The following is a 23,415-nucleotide window of genomic DNA, read 5'->3' as shown; positions in this document are numbered from 1 at the left end:
GGTAAGAGGCAGAAGGTGTGTTTGCGACTGCTTTCAGTCGCTTTCAAGTTGGAAACGCCTCCTTTGCATGTCATTAGTGATAAATATAGCTGACATGTAAAGCGGCACCCAAAACGGTCGCTTTCGCATAAAGGTGTCGCTAACAGTTGTTAGCGACAACTTGCTGTAAGAGCGCTAAAAATATCGCCGCTTCAGCGGCAAAAAGTTGGGGCACTTAAAATTCAGAGGGTGAAATTCACTGCTCCTTTATTGTGTAATTTGTAATTTGCTAATTGTTTCCCATCCTTTTTATATTTCCAATTGATACCCTCTGGTTTTTTTTTCAGAACAAGATTTTATTGTGTTGTTGAAAAATTGCATGACAAGCACAGCGCCCCGGGAACCGGAGGTGCTGTGAGCATTAGAGTAATAATCACATTTAGGCAATTCAAACAACTATTTAAGGTAGAATAATTTTCCTACGTCCCCCCTCCCCTCTCCCTCCTAATCCCCCTACCCGGAACCCCCCTCCCGCCCCCTGCACAGCGTCTAAGTAGTCTATAAACAAAAAGCATATCAAGAAACATTCAGTGTGTGTTCCTCATCACCCGGGATCAGTGTCCAAATGACTTTCTTCAGGTTCATCATGTGCTGGTGGTTCCAGCCACAGTCCTCTATATTCTGCCCATCTCTTCCAAATCTTATAATGCTTCCGAGGGCAGCTCCAGTCCCATGTAGAAGTCCGGTCCCCTTTTCCACACTCCCACCAGGGGGGCCCTGGGGTCCTTCCAGGCTCGGGCCACATCTCTCTTGGCCACAGTGAGGCCCAACAGCAGCAAATGTCGTTTATAGATATTTCCCCCATGGAGAAGACCCAACTGTGGCAAACGGGGGAGCTCCCAGGCCAACACCTCAGACAGGCAGTCCCACACCCCTGACGAAAACCTCCGTAGCCCGTCACACGACCATACTGTATGTATAAAGGTGCCCACCTCTCTGCCACATCTCAAACAATCAGGGGACGCAATCAAGCCTGCCCTCCACATTCGTTCCCTTGTATAATAGGCTCTATGTAGATATTTGAACTGAATAAATCGTAGGCGTACTGCAATGGCCGCTCCTCTCAGGGCCTCAAGCGCTTCTCTCCAGTCTTCCTCCTCAAATGCACCCACATCACTCTCCCATTTAGTCCGCAGACCGTCTAGGGAAGATGAACAATGTGTAACTAGCGTTTGGTAGATGGTAGATATCTTTTTACTTTCCAATTCCCCCATAAATACCTTAGCCTCCAGTGGGCTAAACTCGGGCAATGAGTCCAGTCCTTTCAGGATGGGTGCAATAACATGTCGGAGCTGCAAATATCTAAAGAACTGGGTCTGGGGCATATCATACTCCCCACGCAGCTCCTGGAACGAGTTGAGGGTCGTGCCCCTGACAACGTGGCCTAAGGCTGATATGCCAATCGCGTCCCAGCCACGGAACCCCTGTAGGGACGTCAGCGCCGGCAGTAGCCCATTCTGCCACAAAGGGGTTTCCCTCGTTAGCCTGTTCCACCGCCCCATGCGGCGGAGTGCTCCGCGCCATATATGAAACACTATTTGAGTGACCACTGGGAGCCTCTTTCTCTTACTAGCCGAGTAAAGTATAGTATGTAGCGTGTCAGGGTCCATCAGGTACCTCTCCAGGGCATAGTTCAGATCGCCCCGGTCCTCATACCACCACTCATTCAGTATCAATAGATGGGAAGCTTGATAATAGGACAGAATGTCCGACGTCGCTAGGCCGCCACAATACGTGGAAAGGAAACATGTGCGGAGAGCTACTCTCGCCACTCCCCCGGCCAAAGAAACTTACTGAGTGTCGAATTTACTTGCTTGAACCACTGCGGTGAAATAGGATATGGGTGATTTTGTAGTTGGTATAATAGACGCGGGAGGGCTACCATCTTAAATATGGCTGAGCAGCCGTATATATTCAGGGGCATGCGGGACCATGTAGTCATGTCTGATCGGACACGCTCCCATACTGGCACAACATTGCGCGTCCAGGAGACTCCACGCAAGTCAGTCAGGAATACACCCAGATATTTAAGGCCTCCCGTTGCTTCCTGCAATGCCGCCCCCAGGACCCCAGGCCACAGCACTCTCCCAGCACCCACAGCACAGACTTACGTAAGTTCAAACGGAGGCCCGACACTTCCCCGAATATCCGCATTATGTCAAGGACCCACGGCCCAGATCTATTCAGATCTCTGAGGAAGAATAGGACGTCATCCGCATAGAGTGCGATTCTATCGCAGGGTCCCGCCTTCCACTCAATGCCTTGCATCTGAGCGTCCACTCGTACCCACACCGCAATGGTTCCATAGCCAGGGCAAATAAATATGGCGATAGTGGGCATCCTTGCCTGGGGCCCCGACCTATGGAGAAGGAATCGGACACTGCCCCAGCCACTCTCACCGACGCTGTCAGGTCTGTGTATAATAACTGCAGGTATGATAGAAAGTGGGGCCCGAGATTCAGGCGGGATAGAAGTGCGCGGAGGTAGACCCAACTTACTGAGTCGAAGGCCCTATCTATGTCGGCCAGCAGAAGTGCCGCAGGGATCCCCGCTGCTCGGGCCACCTTCACCACCACCTGCGCGCGTCTAATATTGTGTCTTGTTGCTCTATGGGGCAGAAACCCGGCTTGGTCCGGGTGGACAAGATCGGTAATGTATGGGAGGAGGCGATTGGCCAGCGATTTCGCCAATATTTTCGCTTCTGTATTCAATAGCGATATCGGTCTATACGACTCCGGTAGTTCAGGGGGCCTCCCTGGTTTGCAGAAGACCACAATTTCAGCGTGTCGCCAGTCCCTCGGGAGTCGGCCACACTCCTTGGCTGCCTCCAATGCCCTACCGTAGTATGTTCCTAGTTGGAGGTGGAATTTCTTAAAAAATTCACAAGGGAACCCATTGGGTCCGGGGGCCTTGCCCACGTTTAATTCTCCGAGGACTGTACCCAGCTCTTCCGCTGACAAAGGGAGTTCAAGTCGAGTACGCCCTTCATCTGAGATTGTTCATGGCGGGAGGTCGGCAAGAAACTTGTCGACATCTTCCGCCGGTAGGAGCTCCTGGGGGGCATATTGGGCCGCATAATACAGTGTAAAGCCGGCCGCCAGGTCCACTGGGGCCGTCATGGGTGTCCCCGCCTCATCACGAAGACACAGTAGGGACTGCGCATGGAAAGTGCTCTGGCAGAGCCTATATAGCATCGAGCTGGATTTGTCGCCCCACTGGTAGATCCTACTCTGAGTCGCCAGCCACAGCTGCCTAGCCTCATCTAACAGCAAGGAGGCGTACAACTGCTGCAACAGTAGTAGTTGACCCACATCTTCCTCACTCCCACCAGCGTGGCATCTTTCTTCCTGGTCGCTGACCCGGTCTGCAGCTTTCACTATATCCTCCCTTCTTGCCTTACGGGCAGCTGCACACCAAGCAATGTCCACCCCTCGAAGCGTGGGGTTCAGAGCATCCCAGAGGGTCATGTCATCCGTGTCAGGTTTATCATTGTCGCTCCAGTAGTGAGCAATAGCTCCCCTCATATGTGTCTGGTCGCTTTCTTGTTGCAAATGCCACGTGGAAAGACGCCATCTGAACGGCTGTCGTCTTCTATCTAGAAGTAGGTCAATCACTATCGGGGAGTGATCTGACAGACCGCGTGGCAGTATGGACGTGGAATCCACCCTCCCAACCCAGGCGTGAGGGACAAACAGGTAGTCAATCCTGGAGAAGGACTTATGCACTGCTGAGACGAATGTGTATTCACGACTTTGGGTGTGTTGGTGTCGCCTTGCATCCACCCATCCCATCCCTCTCACCATGCCATTCAGTTTAGTAGGTGTGTCCGAAGGCACCTCTCCCCCCAGCCTGTGTCGATCCATCCGTGTATTCATCACATCATTCCAGTCGCCGCCCACCACTGCCATAACATCTGGTATCTCAGCCCATACACCGAACAGCTTTTCTATAAGAGCTCCTTGCAGTGGAGGTGGGGCATATACACTCCCGAAGTCTACCGGTTCAGTGCCTATCTTGCCCTGGGCAAACACATACCTGCCTTGCGCATCAACCCACTAATTCTCATGAACATAGGACAGCCTGCGGTGTACCAAGATTGCTACCCCACGAGATCCCCTCGCAAACCCAGCATGATATACCTGCTGAAAACCGTAACGCTGTAGGCTAAGGGTCTTGGTACCCATGAGGTGAGTCTCCTGCAACAGTAACACATCAGCCCTGTCTCTCTTCCCCTGCCTTAGGACTGCCCCTCTATTTATCCTGTCCAGCATCCCCCGTACATTCCAGCTCACAACACGCATCGATGCCCTCTGTAGGCCCGATTCGGGAGTATCAACCGCCATCCATGGGCAGAAATATGGATAGCCCGAGTGTCTGAGGCCACACACACACATCTTGCTTCAATAGGCCTCGAAAGAACACTGTGCAAATTAACGCATCCCTCCCTCCCTTTCCCCCCTTCAATTCACACCCAACAAACCCCCCAACCCCTACCCCGTCCCAAGTCACTCCAACAACTTCCCCGCCACCCCCACCCCATACCTCAGTAACATTGAAGTACCTGTTGCGGTATAGGTCATCTCCGGCCCCCAACGGTAGGTCAGCGACCCACTATCCCAATGGATCCCCATGAACTACCCACTCAGTCCCAACCCACCCCCACCTAACAAACTCCTCTAAATTGAGGGGTTACCGCCTTTCAGTCCGTCCCTCCCCACCCAACCCACATCCCGTTTCTGTAAGTCTACATTTGTCTGCCAGTGTTAGTGTTACTATAAGCGTAGACCATCTTCGACCAGGCCTGCACTATCTGCCACTCAGCCTGTACTGTGGTATACAAATCAAACAGGTAACCTGTGTCCTTTCGCCCCTCACGGATCCACTTTCGGAGAGTCTGGGGTGTTAGTCTCCTCCGTGTTCCCCTTTTTTGCTGGGGAGCGTTTAGATGAGCAAGATCTCCAGTTACTTCTGCTGCGCGAGCGTCAGGGCGTCCGCGGCGGCACTGCTGAGGAGGATGAATCTGAGTCTCGAGCCGGCGGTGTATGTGGTCTAATTCGTACTGTCTCATCCGTCCATGTGAACACCTCTTCAGGGGAGTTAAAGAATAGGGTGCGGGACTGATAGACCACCCGTAGACGAGCCGGATAAAGTAGAGCATATTGGATCTTGAGGCCTCGCAGGCGGGCTTTAGCTGCCATGAAGGACTGCCGTTGTTGCTGCACTAGTCTTGTGTAGTCCGGAAATATCATGATCCACTGATTATTCCACTGGAGGGGCTCTTTCAACCGGGCTTGCTTCAGGATCGTGTCCCGGTCATGATAGTTGAGCAGCTTGGCTATTACCGGCCGCGGTCGTTCGCCAACCAGCGGCTTCTGAGTTAGCGCTCTGTGGGCCCATTCGATGATAAAGCAGCGGGAGAGGGACTCCGGCGGGAGCCAGCCTTCCAGCCACTCGGTGAGAAAGGCTTCCATGTTGCCCTTTTCGCAGTCTTCTGGAAGGCCGACGAATCGTAAGTTGTTGCGCCGAGCCCGTCCTTCGGCATCCTCAGCCCGGAGCGCCAGGCCCTTTTGTATGCCTTCCATGTTGGTCACTCTTTTCTTCAAGGTCGCCAGATCGTCCTCCACTCCTGTAATCCGGGCTTCTGCTTCTGTAATGCGGGCCACCGCATTCCGCAAGTCTTGCCGCAGCAAGGTAACATCAGCCCCAACGGCCCCAATTTTGGCATCTAACATGTCCCGGGATTGGGTGATTGCCGCCAGGAGCGCTGCATTGTCTAGTCCTTGGGCCTGGTGGCCTCCCGAAGCTCCAGAGTTTCCACTTGGGCACGTGAATTTATCAATAGTCCCCTGTTTCGAGGTTCCACCGCCACTCCCGCCTCTGGTCATGGTCAATGATTGATAGGGCAGTCGTCAGGTCACTTTCTGTGGCTCTCGTGTCTCTCGCCTCTCGCCACTGGGGGGGGGGGCCCTTCCTCTTCAAGGAGTCGTCCTCTGGGGCCCACTATCCCCACACCCCCCGTTCCACAGGCTCAGAGAGTAGGCAGCAGGGAGTCCGGGCCACGCTCGCCAACCACGGCTACAGTGTCTGCCCTTGGCGTCTTCCCTCCGGACACACTACAATTCACTACAATGTGCGTCTATCCACCAAGGGCACTCTTAGTCTCTGGCAATTAGGGTCCGGATTTGTCCATGGCTGCGGGGGCATGCAGGTTTAGACCGCCACAGGTTTGTTGTCTATCTCCAGGCTTCTGTGCCTCCAGCTGCCCCCTCGCTGTTTCATCCGCAAGATGGCCGTTTCAGGGGCCCGACCCAAGGCGCCCGCTACTGTCCCTCGCTACCAGGAGAGGCTTACTTGATGTTGCGAAGGCTTGCCGTCCGCGGTCTGTCTCGGCCGCCGAGATGTCCGTGGCTGCTCGTCTGCCCCGGTCACTGCACCCGGTCGTCACCGCGTACCTCCGTATCTGCTTTCGGCACGTTAGGTGCCCCCTGGCTCCGGGTGTCCCTCCAGGTCGCCGCCTTCACCACCAGCCAACACACAGCCGATACTCCGGTGTTCGGCAGCACTGCTCCTGTTTTGGGTCCGTCAGCGCCGCCGGACCAGCGCCAGTGCAGCCGCCGTCGGCTGTCCTCCTCCCCGGGCGTCTCTAAACTCGAGGTCCCCGGCGCCGCTCTCTATTGCGTGCTCAGGTTCCGAGCGTAGTGCAGCGTCTTCCTATGCTCCGATGCGGCTCAAAGTCGCGCCATGTCCGACGATCACCTTCCGCTGCACCACACCACACCGGGATACTGTTGGGTGCGGGGGAGGAAGGATAATTTTGGCGGATAAGATAACGGCGGGACGGAGCTCTGTTAAGCTGCGTCTGCCATGATGGCTTCCTTAGCCACGCCGATACCCTCTGTTTTGCAGTTGAAATCTTTCTGAAAATGGCTATGTGTACTAAATCAAATTAGTATTTTCGTTATTATAAATTTGATCTTTTTATATGTTTGTATTGCTTTTGTTAGTGTTATTAACTGAATGAACCAATTTGCTAATACTAGGTTTGTGAATGCAGGCCTGATTAATTTAACTCTGACTATCCTTAACTAGGCTTTGTATTGGAAATGTTGTTTATAATGTTTATAGCACTTCGTTCCTTGATCATAAAGAACGTGGGAATGGAACAAAATAGAATGGTTTTGATCCCACTTTTATACACATTTTACAGACAGGCTTTTTAGATCCACTGTCTAAGGCTTCAGAGCATGGTTGGGTTAGTTAACTTTCAAGTGCACTTTTGAGGCTGCCCTCCAGATACAGGGTGTGATTACGATGGTGGAAGGCCCTCCACCGCCAGCTGTGCGGTGGCAGGCCCTCCGCCATCGGACAGCAATTTACCCCCGTCACCGCCTGCAAACACGCCGTCGAACTGTGGGACCTCCTCGACTCAACCGCCCGCGACGTCACCTTCCTGACGGAGACCTGGCTGAATACCACCTCAGCACCAGACATCGCCATAGCCATCCCAGAAGGCTACAAAATCTCCCACAGAGACCGCACCAACAGAGTAGGAGGTGGAATTGCCATCATCCACAAGAACACTCTCAGAGTCTCGACCAACATCGACGACACCCTCAGAACCGCCGAGCACCTGCACTTCCAGATCCACACCGACCCCAACACCACCCTCAGAGGAACCCTCATCTACAGACCCCCCGGATCCCGACCACAGTTCAGCGCCTCCATCGCAGTCTTCATCAGCACCCACGCCCTCGCCTCCACGGACTACATCCCCCTCGGGGACCTGAACTTCCACCTCGAGAACAACAACAATGCTAACTCCACCACCCTGATCGACAACCTTACCAACCTCGGACTCAGACAGCTTGTGACAACACCCACCCACGCCACCGGTCACACGCTTGACCCTTTCTTCTCCGCAAGTCCCCACGTCTCCTTCAACCACACCACCAAACCCCATTGGACCGACCATCGGTGCGTCCATTTCACCTACAGGAAACCCACCACACACCACCGCACCCAACAGATGCCATGCCACTGCTGGGGCAAAGTCACCGAAGACCAGCTGACCACCACCCTCGCCAAGAACCCACCCGCCGACCCCACCAACATCGACATCGCCGCCCGCAACCTCAGACAGTGGACCGACGACTGTGCCAACACCCTTGCACCACTCAAGACCCCCTCCAACAGCCGCACCGGCAAGAAAGCCACCTGGTTCACCGAAGACCTCCAGGCCTCCAAGTGCACATGCCGGAAACTGGAGAAGAACTGGCTCCGCGAACGATCCCCAGACAGCTACACAGCCCACAAGAACACCACCCGCAGACACCATCAACTCATCAGAACCGCCAAGAGGACCGCATTCAAGGACCGCCTGGACAACAACGCACACAACAGCAAAGAGCTCTTTAGTATCGTGAAGGAACTCTCCAACCCCAGCTCCAACACCAACGACATTCCCCCATTGCAGGACCTGTGCGACTCGCTGGCCTCCTTCTTTCACCGCAAGATCGTCGACATCCACGACAGCTACAATGCCTCGACTCCCCGCCTACCACTGAGTCCCCCAACAAGACCACCACCCGCACCAGCTGCCTGTTCTCCTGGTCCAACGTCAGCGACAATGACCCCATCAAGATCATGAATTCCGTCTACTCCGGATTCCCGTCCGACCCATGCCCACACCCAGTCTTCAACAAAGCGAGCACAGTCATCGCTCACCCATCTCCGAAGAGTGTTCAACATCTCATTCGAGACAGCAACCTTCCCGGAGAGCTGGAAGCACGCAGAGATCAACGCCTTACTTAAGAAACCCAAGGAGGACCCCAACGACCTCAAGAACTTCCATCCTATCTCCCTGCTCCCGATCCCGGCGAAGGTCACAGAGAAAATCGTCAATGAACAACTGACCGGCTACCTCGAGGACAACAACATCCTGGACCAGTCCCAGTCCGGTTTCCGCAACAACCACATCACTGAAACCGCCCTCATTGCCGCCACCGACAACATCAGGACCCTGCTGGACAGCGGAGAAACAGCAGCCCTCATCCTCCTGGACCTGTCAGCCACCTTCAACACGGTCTGCCACCGTACTCTGTGAGCACGCCTTTACGACGCCGGAATCCAAGAGAAGGCACTGGACTGGACCGCATCCTTCCTCTCCGGGAGAATGCAGAGCGTCCGCCTCCCACCCTTCCGCTCCAAGGCCACCAAGATCATCTGCGGTGTACCACAAGGCTCCTCACTCAGCCCGACGCTGTTCAATATCTACATGGCACCGCTCGCCCATGTCACCCAATAGCACAACCTCAACATCATCTCCTACGCCGAAGACACCCAGCTGATCATCTCCCTCAATAAGACCCTCTCACCACCAAAGCCAACCTACACATAGGAATGAAGGCCGTCGCCGAATGGATGAAGGACAGCAGGCTGAAGCTGAACACTGACAAGACGGGGGTCCTCATCCTCAGCTCCACCCCCTCAGCCTGGGACGACTCCTGGTGGCCAACATCGCTGGGAATAGCACGACACCTACTGACCACGCACGCAATCTGGGGGTCATCCTCCACTCCACCCTCTCCATGACCAAGCAGGTCATCGCTGTCTCCTCATCCTGCTTCAACACCCTCCGAATGCTCCACAGGATCTTCAAGTGGATCCCCACCGAAACGAGATGAACTGTCACTCAGGCCCTCGTCACCAGCAGACTGGACTACGGAAATGCCCTCTACGCAGGAACAACAACCAAGCTCCTGAGACGGCTGCAACGCATCCAGAATGCCTCTGCACGGCTGATCCTCGACATCCTCCGCCGCAGCCACATCACACCCCACCTGAGAGATCTACACTGGTTCCCCGTCAACAAGAGGATAACCTACTGGCCTTCAGAAGACTTCTCAAGACCTGGCTCTTCGACCAGTAGCAGCTCCCCCCGTGCCTTGAGACCCTCACAGGTATGTAGCATGCTTTATAAATACCCTGATTGATTGATTGATGGCTGAGTGAATCGGAACACGACTGTGGCGGGTGCAAAGACTGCCTACCACGGTTCAGTCACAAGCAATCGTTCTTTTTGAGACTTATATTCCTATTTGTATAATGGAATTAATACGACTAAAAGTCTCATAACTCAAAGAAAAAACCCGGCTTGGAACAGCACATGATGCATGTACCTAGCTACTTGGCAGCTAAGCAGGGTCACTATCAATTTTGGGTTACAAACAACACAGGGACAGTTATCCACTGCCGACCATGAGACCATGCTTGATGGTGCACTCACCCAGGACACAAGAAAGGTCCTGCATCTCATTTAGTCAAGGACAAACCTAGGCTTCTACACCAACACTTGATAAATATGATGCCTTGGCTTGGTTCACATGCAGTCAGCAAACAGCAGCAGCAGCTTGGACCTAATGCGAACAAAGTCAGGGTTTAGCAGAAACCTGCCTGCCAAGGTGTATGTTATTTAATTTATTGGGAGGCCGAACAATATACAGTGTCATATACAGTGTCATCTGCAGAGCTATTTGTGCACAGTATATTATATGGCTCTATATCGAAGCGCAAAACATATACAATGTAATGAGTGCCATACTGATCACAAAGGACACCTTTTTATTGCTTGATTTGTCAACTCTAGATAACATGGTATGTTTAGTTTTTACCTATTTAAATGCCTCAACATTTCAAAAATTGGCATTCAAATTTCCTTTCATCGTATTTTACTGCTGCTCATATGGATGTATTTTTTATATGAAGAGCAGAAGCGATAATGTGCAATGGCTTTACTATAATAGTTCAATCTTGGTCCTAGATGGCGCATGCAGTAAAATCCACTGAGCTATGTTTAAACTTCATGCTCTCTCCTCTCCTGTGGTTTTTCTTGCAGATCGGGGCTTCGCTAATGTCGAGCAATGTGGGGAGCGGCCTGTTCGTTGGCATGGCGGGCACCGCAGCTGCTGGAGGCCTGGCGGTCGGAGGCTTCGAGTGGAATGTAAGAATCCATGCCAGGCTTAGGTTATTGTGTCAACTAGCCTTCTGACTGTCTGATTAATGAGTAATGGGAAAACTGGCTTAAAAACCACGATGTGTGTATCTTAGTTAATGCAACATGTCTACTACGTGTTGTGACATGACTTCAACGCTGTTATGTACAGGTCAGTGGCAAACTTTTAAGCTAAATTAAACATTTGCATATTTTTGATTGGTTTCGGTGTAGGAAGCTCGCTCTGTATATACTATACCAAGGTAAGGTATAGTGTGCACAGAGTTCAGTGGATCCCCTAGGGTAGGGAGAGGTAAAAGTAGATAACACCTTACTATCTATTTGTGGTAGTGTGGGTGCGCATTGAGGCTTTATCGGAGGGTAGTGCTAACATTTTGTGTACAATAGAAATGATGTCACACACTTAAAGACATGAACTCAGACCAATTTATTGGTATACAAATATTATTTATGGTATTTTATTTTCTAGAACCAATCCAGGCCTGGTACAGGTGGCATAAATATACTTTGCAAGAAAAATGCAGTTAAATACAGTTTGAATGCTGTTCAATGCAATTGGTTTGGTTACAGGTTAGTCATTTGTTCATAAAACAGTTGGAATTACTTTTTAGTTACGACTGAGGTCACTTTGTACATTACTTTTTCTAACACAGCAAGGTATCTCTAGAAACCAAGCTGGTATATTTCTAAGGCAGAAGGAAAAGAAGATAATATGTTTTGCAAAATAGTTATAGTTTTGCAGTATTGCTCACGATGCACACCTAGAACCTGGGAGATTATAAGTGGAGTTACGGGCCGCTGAGTAGGATTCAGTCAGATGGGCACTCATGTCGCACCACCAGCAGCACAGAGGTGGCTGGGTGCAGGGTGCTGGGGCCACACATTAGCCAATCAGCTAAGCATGGTTGTTAGTTTGGGGACTGCGGACGAGCCGGCCACCAGGTGGGAAAAAACAAAAGCTCCTGGGGTTGAGGTCAGCACTGTAGAGCCTAATGGCCAGCAGAAGATCTACACCTCCAGCGGAATAGAGGCTGCCGGGTGCAGAATGCGGTTGTTGGGGTTCCCAAGGGTTTCTCTGTGGAGACCGGTGGTCTTGGTCTCGTCTGCAGATTCGGTCAGGATTCCTGGAAGGCGGTTGATGACTGGAGGCAATTTGGGTCTTTGGGAGTTATTCACTCGTGACTGCAGCATTCATAGACGTAGTAAATTAGGCTGTCGCGGTTGGTCTTCTTGGACCTTTTCAATTAGAGAGTCGGTCGCGCTGTCGCCTTTGGGCGTGGTCGGAGGGTACCTCCCAGAGGAGGGCTGTATACTAGGCTTAGGAACGTGTAAAGGTTAAGGAATCACTGGGAACCAGACTAGGATTGCCAAGGGAAACGTATTAAGGTATTGGGTCACTCGGGCTCTGGGTGCCGGGAGCGGAATGGTGAAGGCCCACAGAGTCAGCCAGAGTTAGAGTCAGTTGGTTTTGAGCAAGTCCAATGCTCGCAGGAGACAAAGTGCTTTGAGATTGTGAAGGCATTGCAGGTTCTCCGGGTTTTAGAGGGCTGCTTGCTGCAGGACACTCTGAGGTTCTGCTGGAGGAGTCTGAGGTCAGGGCACGCCAGTAGGGCTGGGGCCAAGGCAGGGGGTGTCCTCCTTTTCTTCTTTCAGCGCATCTTTTCCGTCCTTCTTCTTCAGGCTTCTTCTTGAGAGAGTAGTCTGAGGAGGCAAGGTTCAGCGTTGCCCCTAAATACTAAATTTAGGGGCATTACAGGTAGGTACGGGTCACGACCAATGGGATGGGTACACATCCTATCATGCCCCCTCCATCTGCAAGATGGCAAGGACCTGAGGTGTGGGGTGGCAAAGGTGGGGACACCTCTCTTCCTATCTTGGTTTTACTCCCAATTCTCACGCCCAAAGTGGGGGTCAGAACTGGTAGAGGCCAGTTGCTGAGAGAAGCAAATGGGTTGAGTAGCTCGGAAAGGCGGAAAGCCTTGAATCTTCCCCTTTGTGGACTCTACCCATCCCGGGGGAGAAGTCGTCGCACCTTCCCCCAGGATTTGCCTTGTTTCAACTACTGTAGGCTCTCTACTCTGGGATCCAAAAACCTGTCTGATATAAGCAACCACTTAGCCAGGACACTAATGTTAAATATTTTTTCAGGGGGCATGTCTAAGATGCCCTCTGAATGCATGGGAGAGCTGACCTGACGCTGTTTCTGGGCTGCCCTTTATCCCTCACGCTAGAGGGGTACTGCCAAAACCGCTACCTCTCGCCACACCCGCTTCGCGGGTGCCGCAGCGCGGTTGAGGCGAGGGGCTTGACGCGCTGTTGGTGCTGTTGGTGTTGCCGCTATCCAGGTCGTGGGTAGAGTGGAAGAGTGGAGGAGCCTTTGGCGTGTTGAGAATGGTGGTGACAGGCAGGGACTCGCTAGACCAGGAGTCCCTGCACAGCCACGGAGATCTTGGCTGCGCCCCCTTGAAGCCACGCCCCCCGCCCGGCTGAGTTTCAAAAGCAAGCGAAGCAAGGTCTACGGTGGGAGAGCTGACCTGACTCTGTTTCTGGGCTGCCCTTTATCCCTCACGCTAGAGGGGTACCGCCAAAACCGCTACCTCTCGCCGCACCCGCTTTGCGGGTGCCGCAGCGCGGTTGAGGCGAGGGGCTTGACGCGCTGTTGGTGCTGTTGGTGTTGCCGCTATCCAGGTCGTGGGTAGAGTGGAAGAGTGGAGGAGCCTTTGGTGTGTTGAGAAGGGTGGTGACAGGCAGGGACTCGCTAGACCAGGAGTCCCTGCACAGCCACGGAGATCTTGGCCACGCCTCCTTGAAGCCACGCCCCCCGCCCGGCTGAGTTTCAAAAGCAAGCGAAGCAAGGTCTACGGTGGGAGAGCTGACCTGACGCTGTTTCTGGGCTGCCCTTTATCCCTCACGCTAGAGGGGTACCGCCAAAACCGCGACCTCTCGCCGCACCCGCTTCGCGGGTGACGCAGCGCGGTTGAGGCAAGGGGTTTGACACGCTGTTGGTGCTGTTGGTGTTGCCGCTATCCAGGTCGTGGGTAGAGTGGAAGAGTGGAGGAGCCTTTGGCGTGTTGAGAAGGGTGGTGACAGGCAGGGACTCGCTAGACCAGGAGTCCCTGCACAGCCACAGAGATCTTGGCCGCGCCCCCTTGAAGCCACGCCCCCCACCCGCAATGCTACCTATTTAACTCTACGTTGGGCGCGTAGCGGAACGCGAGCGGAACGCCGTGCGAAGCCCGGGCAAAGGGCGGGCAGTCTGTGGCAGTCAGGGGCTGTCTGAGGCTGGGCTGGGCCACCCCTCTGTCATCGCCGACTCACACAGCGCTGGAGGATCCATTAACTCTAGTGAGAGTACCTGCTCTTCCTTTATAGCTCGAGCGAATGACCACCCGCTCAGGGAAGAGCCTGAGGGGAGGTGGCGGAGGGTGTCCAAGTGGTGTCATAGGTACCATGGACAAATTCATCACACGGGTAGCAGCCGTCATAGAGAAGGAGATAGCTATGATGGAGCGGCGGCTTTCGCAGGAGCTAAATCCATCCAAGAGATCATCCTTGGGGTCTATAGCTCTGGTAGAGTCACCCACAAGCAACTCTGCTCCCCCTTTAATTTCTCCTCACATAACGGACGAACCACGGCTTGTTTCATTGAGGGCTAGTATTGACAGACTGGAAAGCCTGGTTGCATCATCTAGTCACGCTCCCGAGGTTGATGGCATTGAGGCACCCCCTCCTATTGTTTCCCCTGCTACTATAACCAGCCCTGAGTCCACCCCTCCTTCAGTTGGAAATCCCAAGTCTCTAGGCAAACTGCTGTTGGTCCCTAAGATCTCTGCATTCACAAAAAGGAAAAGGAAAAGGATTGCTAGCCCATTTAAAAGGAGCTCCCTGAAACTGTACAAGAAAGCACGGAAACAGGGACCCAAGGGCTTAGGTTCCAAATGTCCAACAAATTCCTCTTCTCTATTTAAGGGGACGGGTTCCATCATAGAAAATGTAAGCGCCCTTCCCTTTCCAACCCACCAGCCTTTGTCTTCCTGTGCCCCGGCTACTTTTGCGCAAATCGAGGGGTTGTTGAAATCACTGTTGTCTCCGATTGCCGACAGAGTAGCAGGGTTGGGAGATAGGCTAGACAGGCTTGAACAATCAACCATGGATAGCTTCTATTGGCTGAAAGCACTTATTAAACTCCACTCGAAGATAAGGGAGGAGGGGCAGGGAGGGACCTCCCCAAACAGCACTACAATGGTGTCTCAGCATGCCTTGCCTGATGTAACCCCCGTGGCTAGAGTAGCAACCCCTCAGCCAACTGACATTGCATCTGCAGTGTCGCTGGGGGCTTCATCGGGGAGTACTGGTCAAAGAGCGCAAGCTCCTCCTAGTATCCCTAAGCACCCCAAAGCGCCGGGTCGGGCTGAGCTGCCAGGGGGGAGTGGCCCAGTAAAAGCAAAGGGAACCCTAAAGGGGTCGGGCAAAGGTAAAGCCACTTCCCAGGCCTGCCCTGCTGAATCTCTGATTTCTAACCATCACCCTACACACCCGCAAACACAATCACCAAACGTTGCCCATGAAGCCGCATTTTCCAAAACTGCCCCTAAATCTCCTCCAGTGAATTTGCCCCCTGACTGCCACCCGTATGTTGCTGTCCTTATAAATGTACCCACATTGAAGGCTGGTCACAATGAATCCCCCGAAGCTTTATTAAACAAAACTATGTACTGGCTTGAGTCCAAAAGACCCCTTGCGAGGGGCCTTGATGGACACATTATAGGAGCCAGAAGGGTAACTTGGGTGGGTTACGGACACAAGCAAGCAGAAGGAGACTGCGTGGTGGTCAACTTTAGGGACAGAAGAGTAGCACAAACTATTTGCGACTACAAACCTAATCCTGGGGGGGGCAGGGAATCGGTATAGTGGATTTAACGTTTTTTATCCAAGATTAGTCCCAACCCCTACTGGTCGAGATTTCGGCATGGGATGGAGTAATAGCACCAACTGTTTTGATTTCCCTGCTAAACCACTATTTTATCCTCAGGCAGTCTGGCCATCACCTCGGTGGAGAACTCCGGGATATTGAAATGAACTTAATCCTGGGGAGGCCCCCGGAGTTGACAAATCGGTTGGTGACTCTGATTTGAGTGGGCTGTCAAGCAGAGCAATCCCCATTCCCATGCATGAGAGAAGGCAGGTTCCAGATGGGCAGGGAGGGATCAGCGGTTTAGTGCTCCAGGACTCCTTGGCGGGGGGGAATGACCTCGACTCCGGCGGTGTTACAGCTGTGACGGATCCAGTTCTCAGGATTTTCAGCTGGAACATCGCGGGAATCGACAGGAAGCTGGAGTTGTCTGACTGGAATGCCCTTGTGGAGGGATACTCCATATGCATATTCCAGGAGACATGGGCCATGGAGCCCTGCCATAAGGTGGGCTATTCGTCCCACTTTGTTCCCGCTGTCATGTCCCAGGCAGGGAGGGGGCGCCCCTCGGGGGGCCTTCTCATTTGGGTTGCTGTCTCCCTGGATTGCAGGGTGGAGGAACATCCCACAAATTCTCCTGATATCCTGAACATTACGTTGAAGGATTCCCGGGGGTCGCCTGCTCTTAGATATATGTAATGTCTATGCTAGAGGTACTAGGGGAGGAGTACAATCGGCCACCATTGCACTTCTGGAAGATCTCCTAAGGCAACGGCCAAGGAACTCGTGCACTATGGTGGCGGGTGATCTAAATTGTACGTTCGAGCCCCTGGGCCTCGACGACATGTTAGGAATAGAAGAGGAGGATGCGAGAAAGGGGATTCCGGCCCTGGCTCTGCCCCCCATTAAGAAGTGGACGCAAGTGGCGTTGCAGATCAACGCATTCAATTTGGAATTTGATTTAAGGGCGGTAAATGGGCGGTCCAAATCTGACCAGAAGGGCGCACACACTTACAATAGGCCCAATCATACATCGAGAATAGATTACATTCTTCTCGACGTATGTTTATGGAACACTCTGAGCGACATGGAGATTATTGAGAGTATTGAAAGCGATCATAATCTTCTCTCTCTTGTTCTGTCTCCAACTTTTGTTGGCACCCAACACCCAGACGATCAATGTATCTAACTGCGGGAGGCGGCTAAAATGGCCTAAGATCGCCCTGTCCAGTGAGAAACTATCTGCCATAGGGGCCCTGCTGGCTGCAGCCCAGAGCAATTTGGGCCCATTGCTGAGTGCACCCAAGGAGGTTACGCAGGTTTTCTGTGCCCTAATTGGTGCACTGAGCAAATTTTTTGTCTCTCCAAGCAGCGTCCCAGGTATGTCTAAGAGGAATGAATCCTGGACAAGACAGTGTTGGTACACGACCACATGTAGGTCCCAGAAAAAGGCCTTGATAGGGGCTGTTAAATCCAAGTCCCCACTAGCAGTTAAAACAGCAAGGAAGGACTATTCTCTTACCATAAAGGCAGCGAAAAGGGAATGGGAGGAGAAGTTTTGGGAAGATCTTTTGGTTGCAAGCAAGGGAAAGGACGCAAGGGGTTTTTGGAGTTTGATTAGGTATAAGAATAAGCCAGATGGCTCGATGGTTACATGCAACAACCCTGCCCAGCTCTGGTATACTCACTTCGAGGCCCTGTATTCTCATCCTGAAGGAGTTATTAGCGAGTCCTTTTTTTGGAGGACGACTTAACGGTTAGTGACATGGATGACTTTACTGAGAGGGAGGTGGAGGCTGTAATCAAGTCCCTGGTCCCATTAAAGGCTGCGGGCCGGATGGGATACCCGGCGACTTGCTTCGTGCCAATCCCAAGGAATGGGGACAATTGGTTGCTGCGTTATTAAATGCAATTATGAAGGGCGCACTGGTACCTGATTCCTGGAAGGGGGCGGAGATTGTCCCGATATTCAAAAAGGGGTGTCGGGACAACCCCGCTAACTACAGGCCCATCAGCCTAATTGACTCTTCCCAAAAGGTGGTAGGGAAGGTGATTTTGGGGAGGGTCCTCCAGTGGGCAGATGAGCATAAAATACTGTCGGACTTCCAGGCGGGTTTCCTTTCAGGTACGGGGACGAAAGAACAAGCATTCAGGTTGATGCTCCTGTACTGGAAGGTGGTGGTGCTGGGCAAGGGCAGTCTTTATCTGGCCTTTATTGACCTGAAGACTGCCTTTGACCTAGTACCGAGGGAGGAGCTATGGAGGGTTTTGCAGGGGCTGGGACTGCCCGCCTACATCCTGTTGCTTCTGATTAAACTTCATTCAGACAACTATGCACAGGTGCGGTGGGGCAAGAACGGGGAGAAAACCAACAAAATCCCAGTGCATAGGGGTGTCCGCCAGGGATGTGTGCTGGCTCCCACACTATTCCCATTGTATGTGAATGGCGTGGTTGAGCACCTCCTAAAGGAACCTGCAGATGCTCCGTCCCTGGCGGGCACCCGGATCCCCACCCTGCTCTTTGCCGACGATACCCTGCTCATTGCAAAGACACCTCAGGGTCTCCAAAAGCTCCTCACCCGCTTCCAGGAGTTCTGCTCCCTTAGGGGCCTGGTAATCAACGTAGACAAGACCAAATTCCTGATTATGAATCCCCCTAAAAAGCTAGGGCCCCCTCCGGTTCTAAATACCGTCCCCCTGGAGAGGGTCCGTGAGTTTGATTATTTGGGGATTCGCCTAAGTAACTCCATGAGCTGGACCCCACATATCCAAAAGATGTTGCTCAACCGCAAAAGGGTGACTGGTGCCCTACTCAGGGAACATCGTTCATCCCCCAAACATTGTATCTCCCCAGCTGTAGATATTTATAAAGCAAGAGGGGTTGCTGCGGCTTTGTATGGGGCGGAGTTGTGGGGCTCCACAAACCTGGAGGTATTAGCCAAGGCAGAAAGTAAATTCCTGAAAGATCTCTTGGTACTCCCATCGAGCACACCGACAGTCCCAGTGCTTCTTGACTTGGGCTGCAAATCAATCGCGGACCAGGCGCAATTACGGCCTCTGCTTTTGTGGGCTCGCCTGTGGAGGGTCCCGGAGCTAGCCTCCTATGCAGCAGGTCTGTCCAAGGTAATTGCTATGGAGGGATGGCATCGAATCAAATGGCTAAGGGACATCAAGAGCCTACTGGTGGAGCTGGTTTTGGAAAATTCCTGGGTTACTCGCTCTGCCCCTCCGAAGGCCACCCTGAAGAAGCTATATTGGGACTGGATAGCCACCAAACTCATTCGCAATCCTCGTCACTGCAATTCAACCGCAGCATTCCTGAGAATCAAGGACGTGGTTGCTTATGAGCCTTATTTGGACCTAATCTCCATTCCCCTGGACAGGGCTCTCTATTTTAAACTCAGAGTGGGCACCTTACCTTTGGCCAACTTGGTGTCCAGGTGGAGATCTTCACCTTCCCAGTCCTCACCTTTCTGTGCCACGTGCTCGACACGGGTGGAGACGGTGGCACATTTTTTCTTCGAATGTCCTGACTATCGTGCCCCAAGGAGGCGTTGGCTAATACCATTGTACAGGCTCTTAGGCACACAACAGCATCTGGTGGCCCTTCGTATTTTATTGACTGATACATCCCCCTCCATTGTTTGTGGTGTTTAAAAGTTTTTAAAATGGGCTTGGGTGATCCGAGCTAAAAGGCTTTCTATTTCAATTTAATTCTTTTTTTAATTGTTTATTGCATTTTACTTGATTATTTTAGTAATTACAATTGTATATTACCATAAGCCTTGAAAATTTATTTTTGTATGTACTGCTTTTAAGATATTTACGTATCGAAATAAAGCTTTTACAACAGCATTTAAATCCCACGCTGGTATCAGTGTGGATTTAATGTGTTGAGAATTTTGATACCAAACTTCCCAGTTTTCAGCAAAGCCATTATGGTGCTGTGGAATCAAAAGGTCATGGATAGCATCAGATATACAAAAGGGTGGCTCTGTAAATTCTGCCACAATGCAGAATTAGTTTTCAAAGTCTTTAACAGGTTTTTGCATAGTGTTCTAGCTTCTGTTCTTATGCAGCAACAAAGGGTGGGCGTAATTGGCGGGATTTCACTACACGTAATCCTGCTAAGATGAACAAAAACTCTGTGAACTCCGCTCTGTAACTCTATTCCATCTCATCCCAATTAATAAAACAGAACCCTCACATACCGTTGATAAAACAACAAGTAACTCTATCTTTACATACAAAAATGCATATAGTCATCTCACAAAAGTGAAAATACAGAAAGCAGTGAGAGAGGTGATGATTTTGGGGTCCTCCATAACCTAGAGAGAGAGCCAAGCAGATGCCTTGAACACTAAGAGCACATTATGCTGAACGATTCGGTTGTGGTCCCATCCTCCTAGGACCACCCCAAGCACAGTTATGGGCGAAAATACAATCCCCAACCAAAGGCCCTGCAAAGCATTATGTGACAAGATTCTAGAGTGCAGTGAATATTATAGTATCCAATATCAAAACATTTCTCAAGCGGTTCTCCCAGTCCAGCTGAGAGCTAATACTATAATATTCACTGCACTCTAGAATCTCACCCCATAATGCTTTGCTGTGCCTTTGATTGGCATTGTATTTTTATCCATAACTTTGCCTGGGGTGTTCCTAGGAGGATGGGACCACCACAATCGTTGAGCATGATATGCTCTTTGTGTTCAAGGAATCTGCTTGGTCCTATCCCTAGGTTAGGGGGGAGCCCAAAATCCTCAACTCTCTCATTGCCTGATATTTTTCAAAGCTCACTTTTGTGAATTGGTTATATGCTCTTTAGCATGTAAAGGTAAAGTTGTTTTCTCAAAGGGTTGTGGGTGCAGTAGATTACTCCCGAGTTTTTCATGAATTCATGCTTCGCGAAACTCCCCTCATCTCATCCCAATTAATGAAACAGAAATCTGACATACCTTTAGTAAAATAACAAATACCTACCTTTACATGATAAAATGCATCTAGTCATTACACAAAAGTGAAAAGAAAAGTTTAGCAAGCAGTACCTTTAGGTAAACAACAAATAACTCCATTGTTACATGCCAAAATGCTTATAGTCAGCTCACGATAGTGAAAATAAAAAAAAAGCAAGCAGTGAGAGAGGTGATGATTTTGGGGTCCTCCCTAACCTAGGGAGAGAACCAAGCAGATGCCTTGAACACAAAGAGCACATCATGCTGATTGATTTGGTGGTGGTTCCATCCTCCTAGGACCACCCCAAGCACAGTAATGGGCAAAAATACAATCCCATCCAAAGGCCCTGCAAAGCATTATGGGACGAGATTCTAGAGTGCAGTGAATATTAGAGTATCCAATATTAAAACATTCATCAAGGGGCAGGCTCTCCCGGCTCAGCTGAGAGCTAATACTATAATATTCATTACACTCTAGAATCTCGCCTCATAATGCTTAGGTTGGTCTTCCCGTGTCTGCCTGCGTCCCTCAAATTGTGTCTTATTTGTTTTTGCGGACCATAGGACTCTGAGCACTTTACCACTGTTAACCAGTGCTAAAATGCATGTGCTCTCTCCTCTAAACATGGTTTGATTGATGTATCCACATTTGGCATATTTAATGTACCTATTAGCGCCTAGTAAAGTGTACTAGATTTGCGCAGATGCCATAAAATAAATTATACTAGTGGGCCTGTAGCACTGATTGTGCCACCCACAGAAGTAACACTATAAACATGTCAGAGGTCTGCCACTGCAGGGCTTGTGTGTGCGGTTTACACTGCCCAGCCAATTGCAATTTAAAACCCCTCGTCAAGCTTAAATTCTCCTACTTATTACATATAACTCACCCCTAAGGGGGGCCTTAGGTAGCCCATAGGCCGGGGTGTTGTGTAATTAAAAGGTATGACATGTACTTTAGGTTTCACATGTCCTAGTAGTGGAAAACTCTCTAATTAATTGTTCACTGCTATGAGGCCTACCTATCTCACATGTTAACATTGGGAATTCTTTATTACACTTATAAGCTGTAATTCCTAATTAGGGAGAAATAGCTATGTCATGTGTGATATCATTGGAATGGTGATGAAAAATCCTCTTTACTGGTAAATTTATAATTTTTTCTGCTCTTATCCCTTTGTGCCGGTAGCCTGTCTCTGATACACACCTGGGGAAGAGGGGGGTTACAGCTGGACTTTGTGTATTCCCTCTAAACAACCACACACAAAATGAGCTTATGTATGACTGATGGGCCACCCACATCCTTATGTGTCTTCCTGGGTAGGATGAGAGAGTGGAGCTCACACTTATACCTGAATATGCTGTGGCTTGTCTCCACACAAAAGGCTTCATACCTCACTTCAAAGGAACACCTGGATATTTTCTTCGGTTTCCAGCCTTCTTCGTGAACTGCAATGGATGACTGTGCCTTACCGTGACAAGTTCAAAACATTATGCTACATGTTATGGGTCAAATCTGGAACTGCTCCTAAATATCTTCTGGACTCGGTCCACCTTTTCCATCCTTCCTGCTCCTGGAGAACCTCTCCGCAGACTCAGTTTGTTGTAACAAAAATCCTTCTGGCTCACAAGAAAGGCTGATCTTTTTCTTACTTAGGGTAACGTCTGTGGAATCCCCTGCCAGCTTCCTTGAGAGATTTGACATCCATCTCGACATTCCGCATAGTTCTAAAAACCTGGCTTTTTTAATTAGCTAAGCAGATCATTTTTTTACTCTTGCCTGCTCCAGCCCTGCACTGGGACACGTAGCTGTGCTCATTATAAGTTCTCTGATCATATTAATAATAATATATGTACTGGGTCTCTCATCCTACCACTTCAGTACACTCCTGGACCTGTGAAGAACTCTGCCAAGAAAAAGAACTGATGTGCTGCTATGAGGACTACCGCCATATGGGTCTGCTGCTCTGTATTAACTGCTTTTCTGTTGTGCTGCCCTGGTGCCTCCTACCCTCTGCCCTACTGAGGAAGTACTGGACCTATCTTACTTGAAACACCCCCTGTTCTCAGTCTCATGGACATCAAATACTTTTTATCAACCTGCAACAGCACCAGGACTTTGCTTGCTATAAGTCTTGCTCTGCCAAGTGGTACCAATCCAGCCCATGGCCCTTGGAAGTGGGTAGTAAGTGCTGCAATTGACGGAATCCACACATCGACAATGTTGCACCGATCAGAACCGGCACATCTCCCTTGATGACAACGCATTCCTGTTGCCACAAGGAGCAAAGCCATCGCATTGCATCGCTGACACCATGGCACATCTCTCCCAGGTCCTTACCCATTGTCCACATCCTTCGGTACCCACACAACACATCCTCAATTTATTCAGCTCAACAACGACACTTCAACAGTACTGTGCTTTGACAAACAACTCATCTCATTTTGCTTCCCACAACTCTGCCCTGTTGATAACACATCTAAGGTACCTTTCAGTA

The 23,415-nt window shown here is 50.9% G+C and overlaps 1 protein-coding gene across 1 annotated transcript in view; it reads left to right on the top strand.

Annotated features, from left to right (window-relative positions):
* Positions 1 to 23,415, top strand: part of LOC144799857 (sodium/glucose cotransporter 4-like) — an 803,794-nt gene that overhangs the window by 132,997 nt on the left and 647,382 nt on the right. The window contains exon 3 of the mRNA XM_078671442.1: positions 10,934 to 11,038. Coding sequence (XP_078527568.1) covers positions 10,934 to 11,038 — 105 coding nt within the window. The remainder of the gene's footprint in view (positions 1 to 10,933; positions 11,039 to 23,415) is intronic.

The sequence above is a fragment of the Lissotriton helveticus genome, chromosome 1_2, assembly GCF_964261635.1.
Source record: "Lissotriton helveticus chromosome 1_2, aLisHel1.1, whole genome shotgun sequence".
Classification (NCBI taxonomy): Eukaryota; Metazoa; Chordata; class Amphibia; order Caudata; family Salamandridae; genus Lissotriton; species Lissotriton helveticus.
Note: the sequence above shows the minus strand (reverse complement) of the source record. Positions and strands in the feature narration are given on the sequence as shown.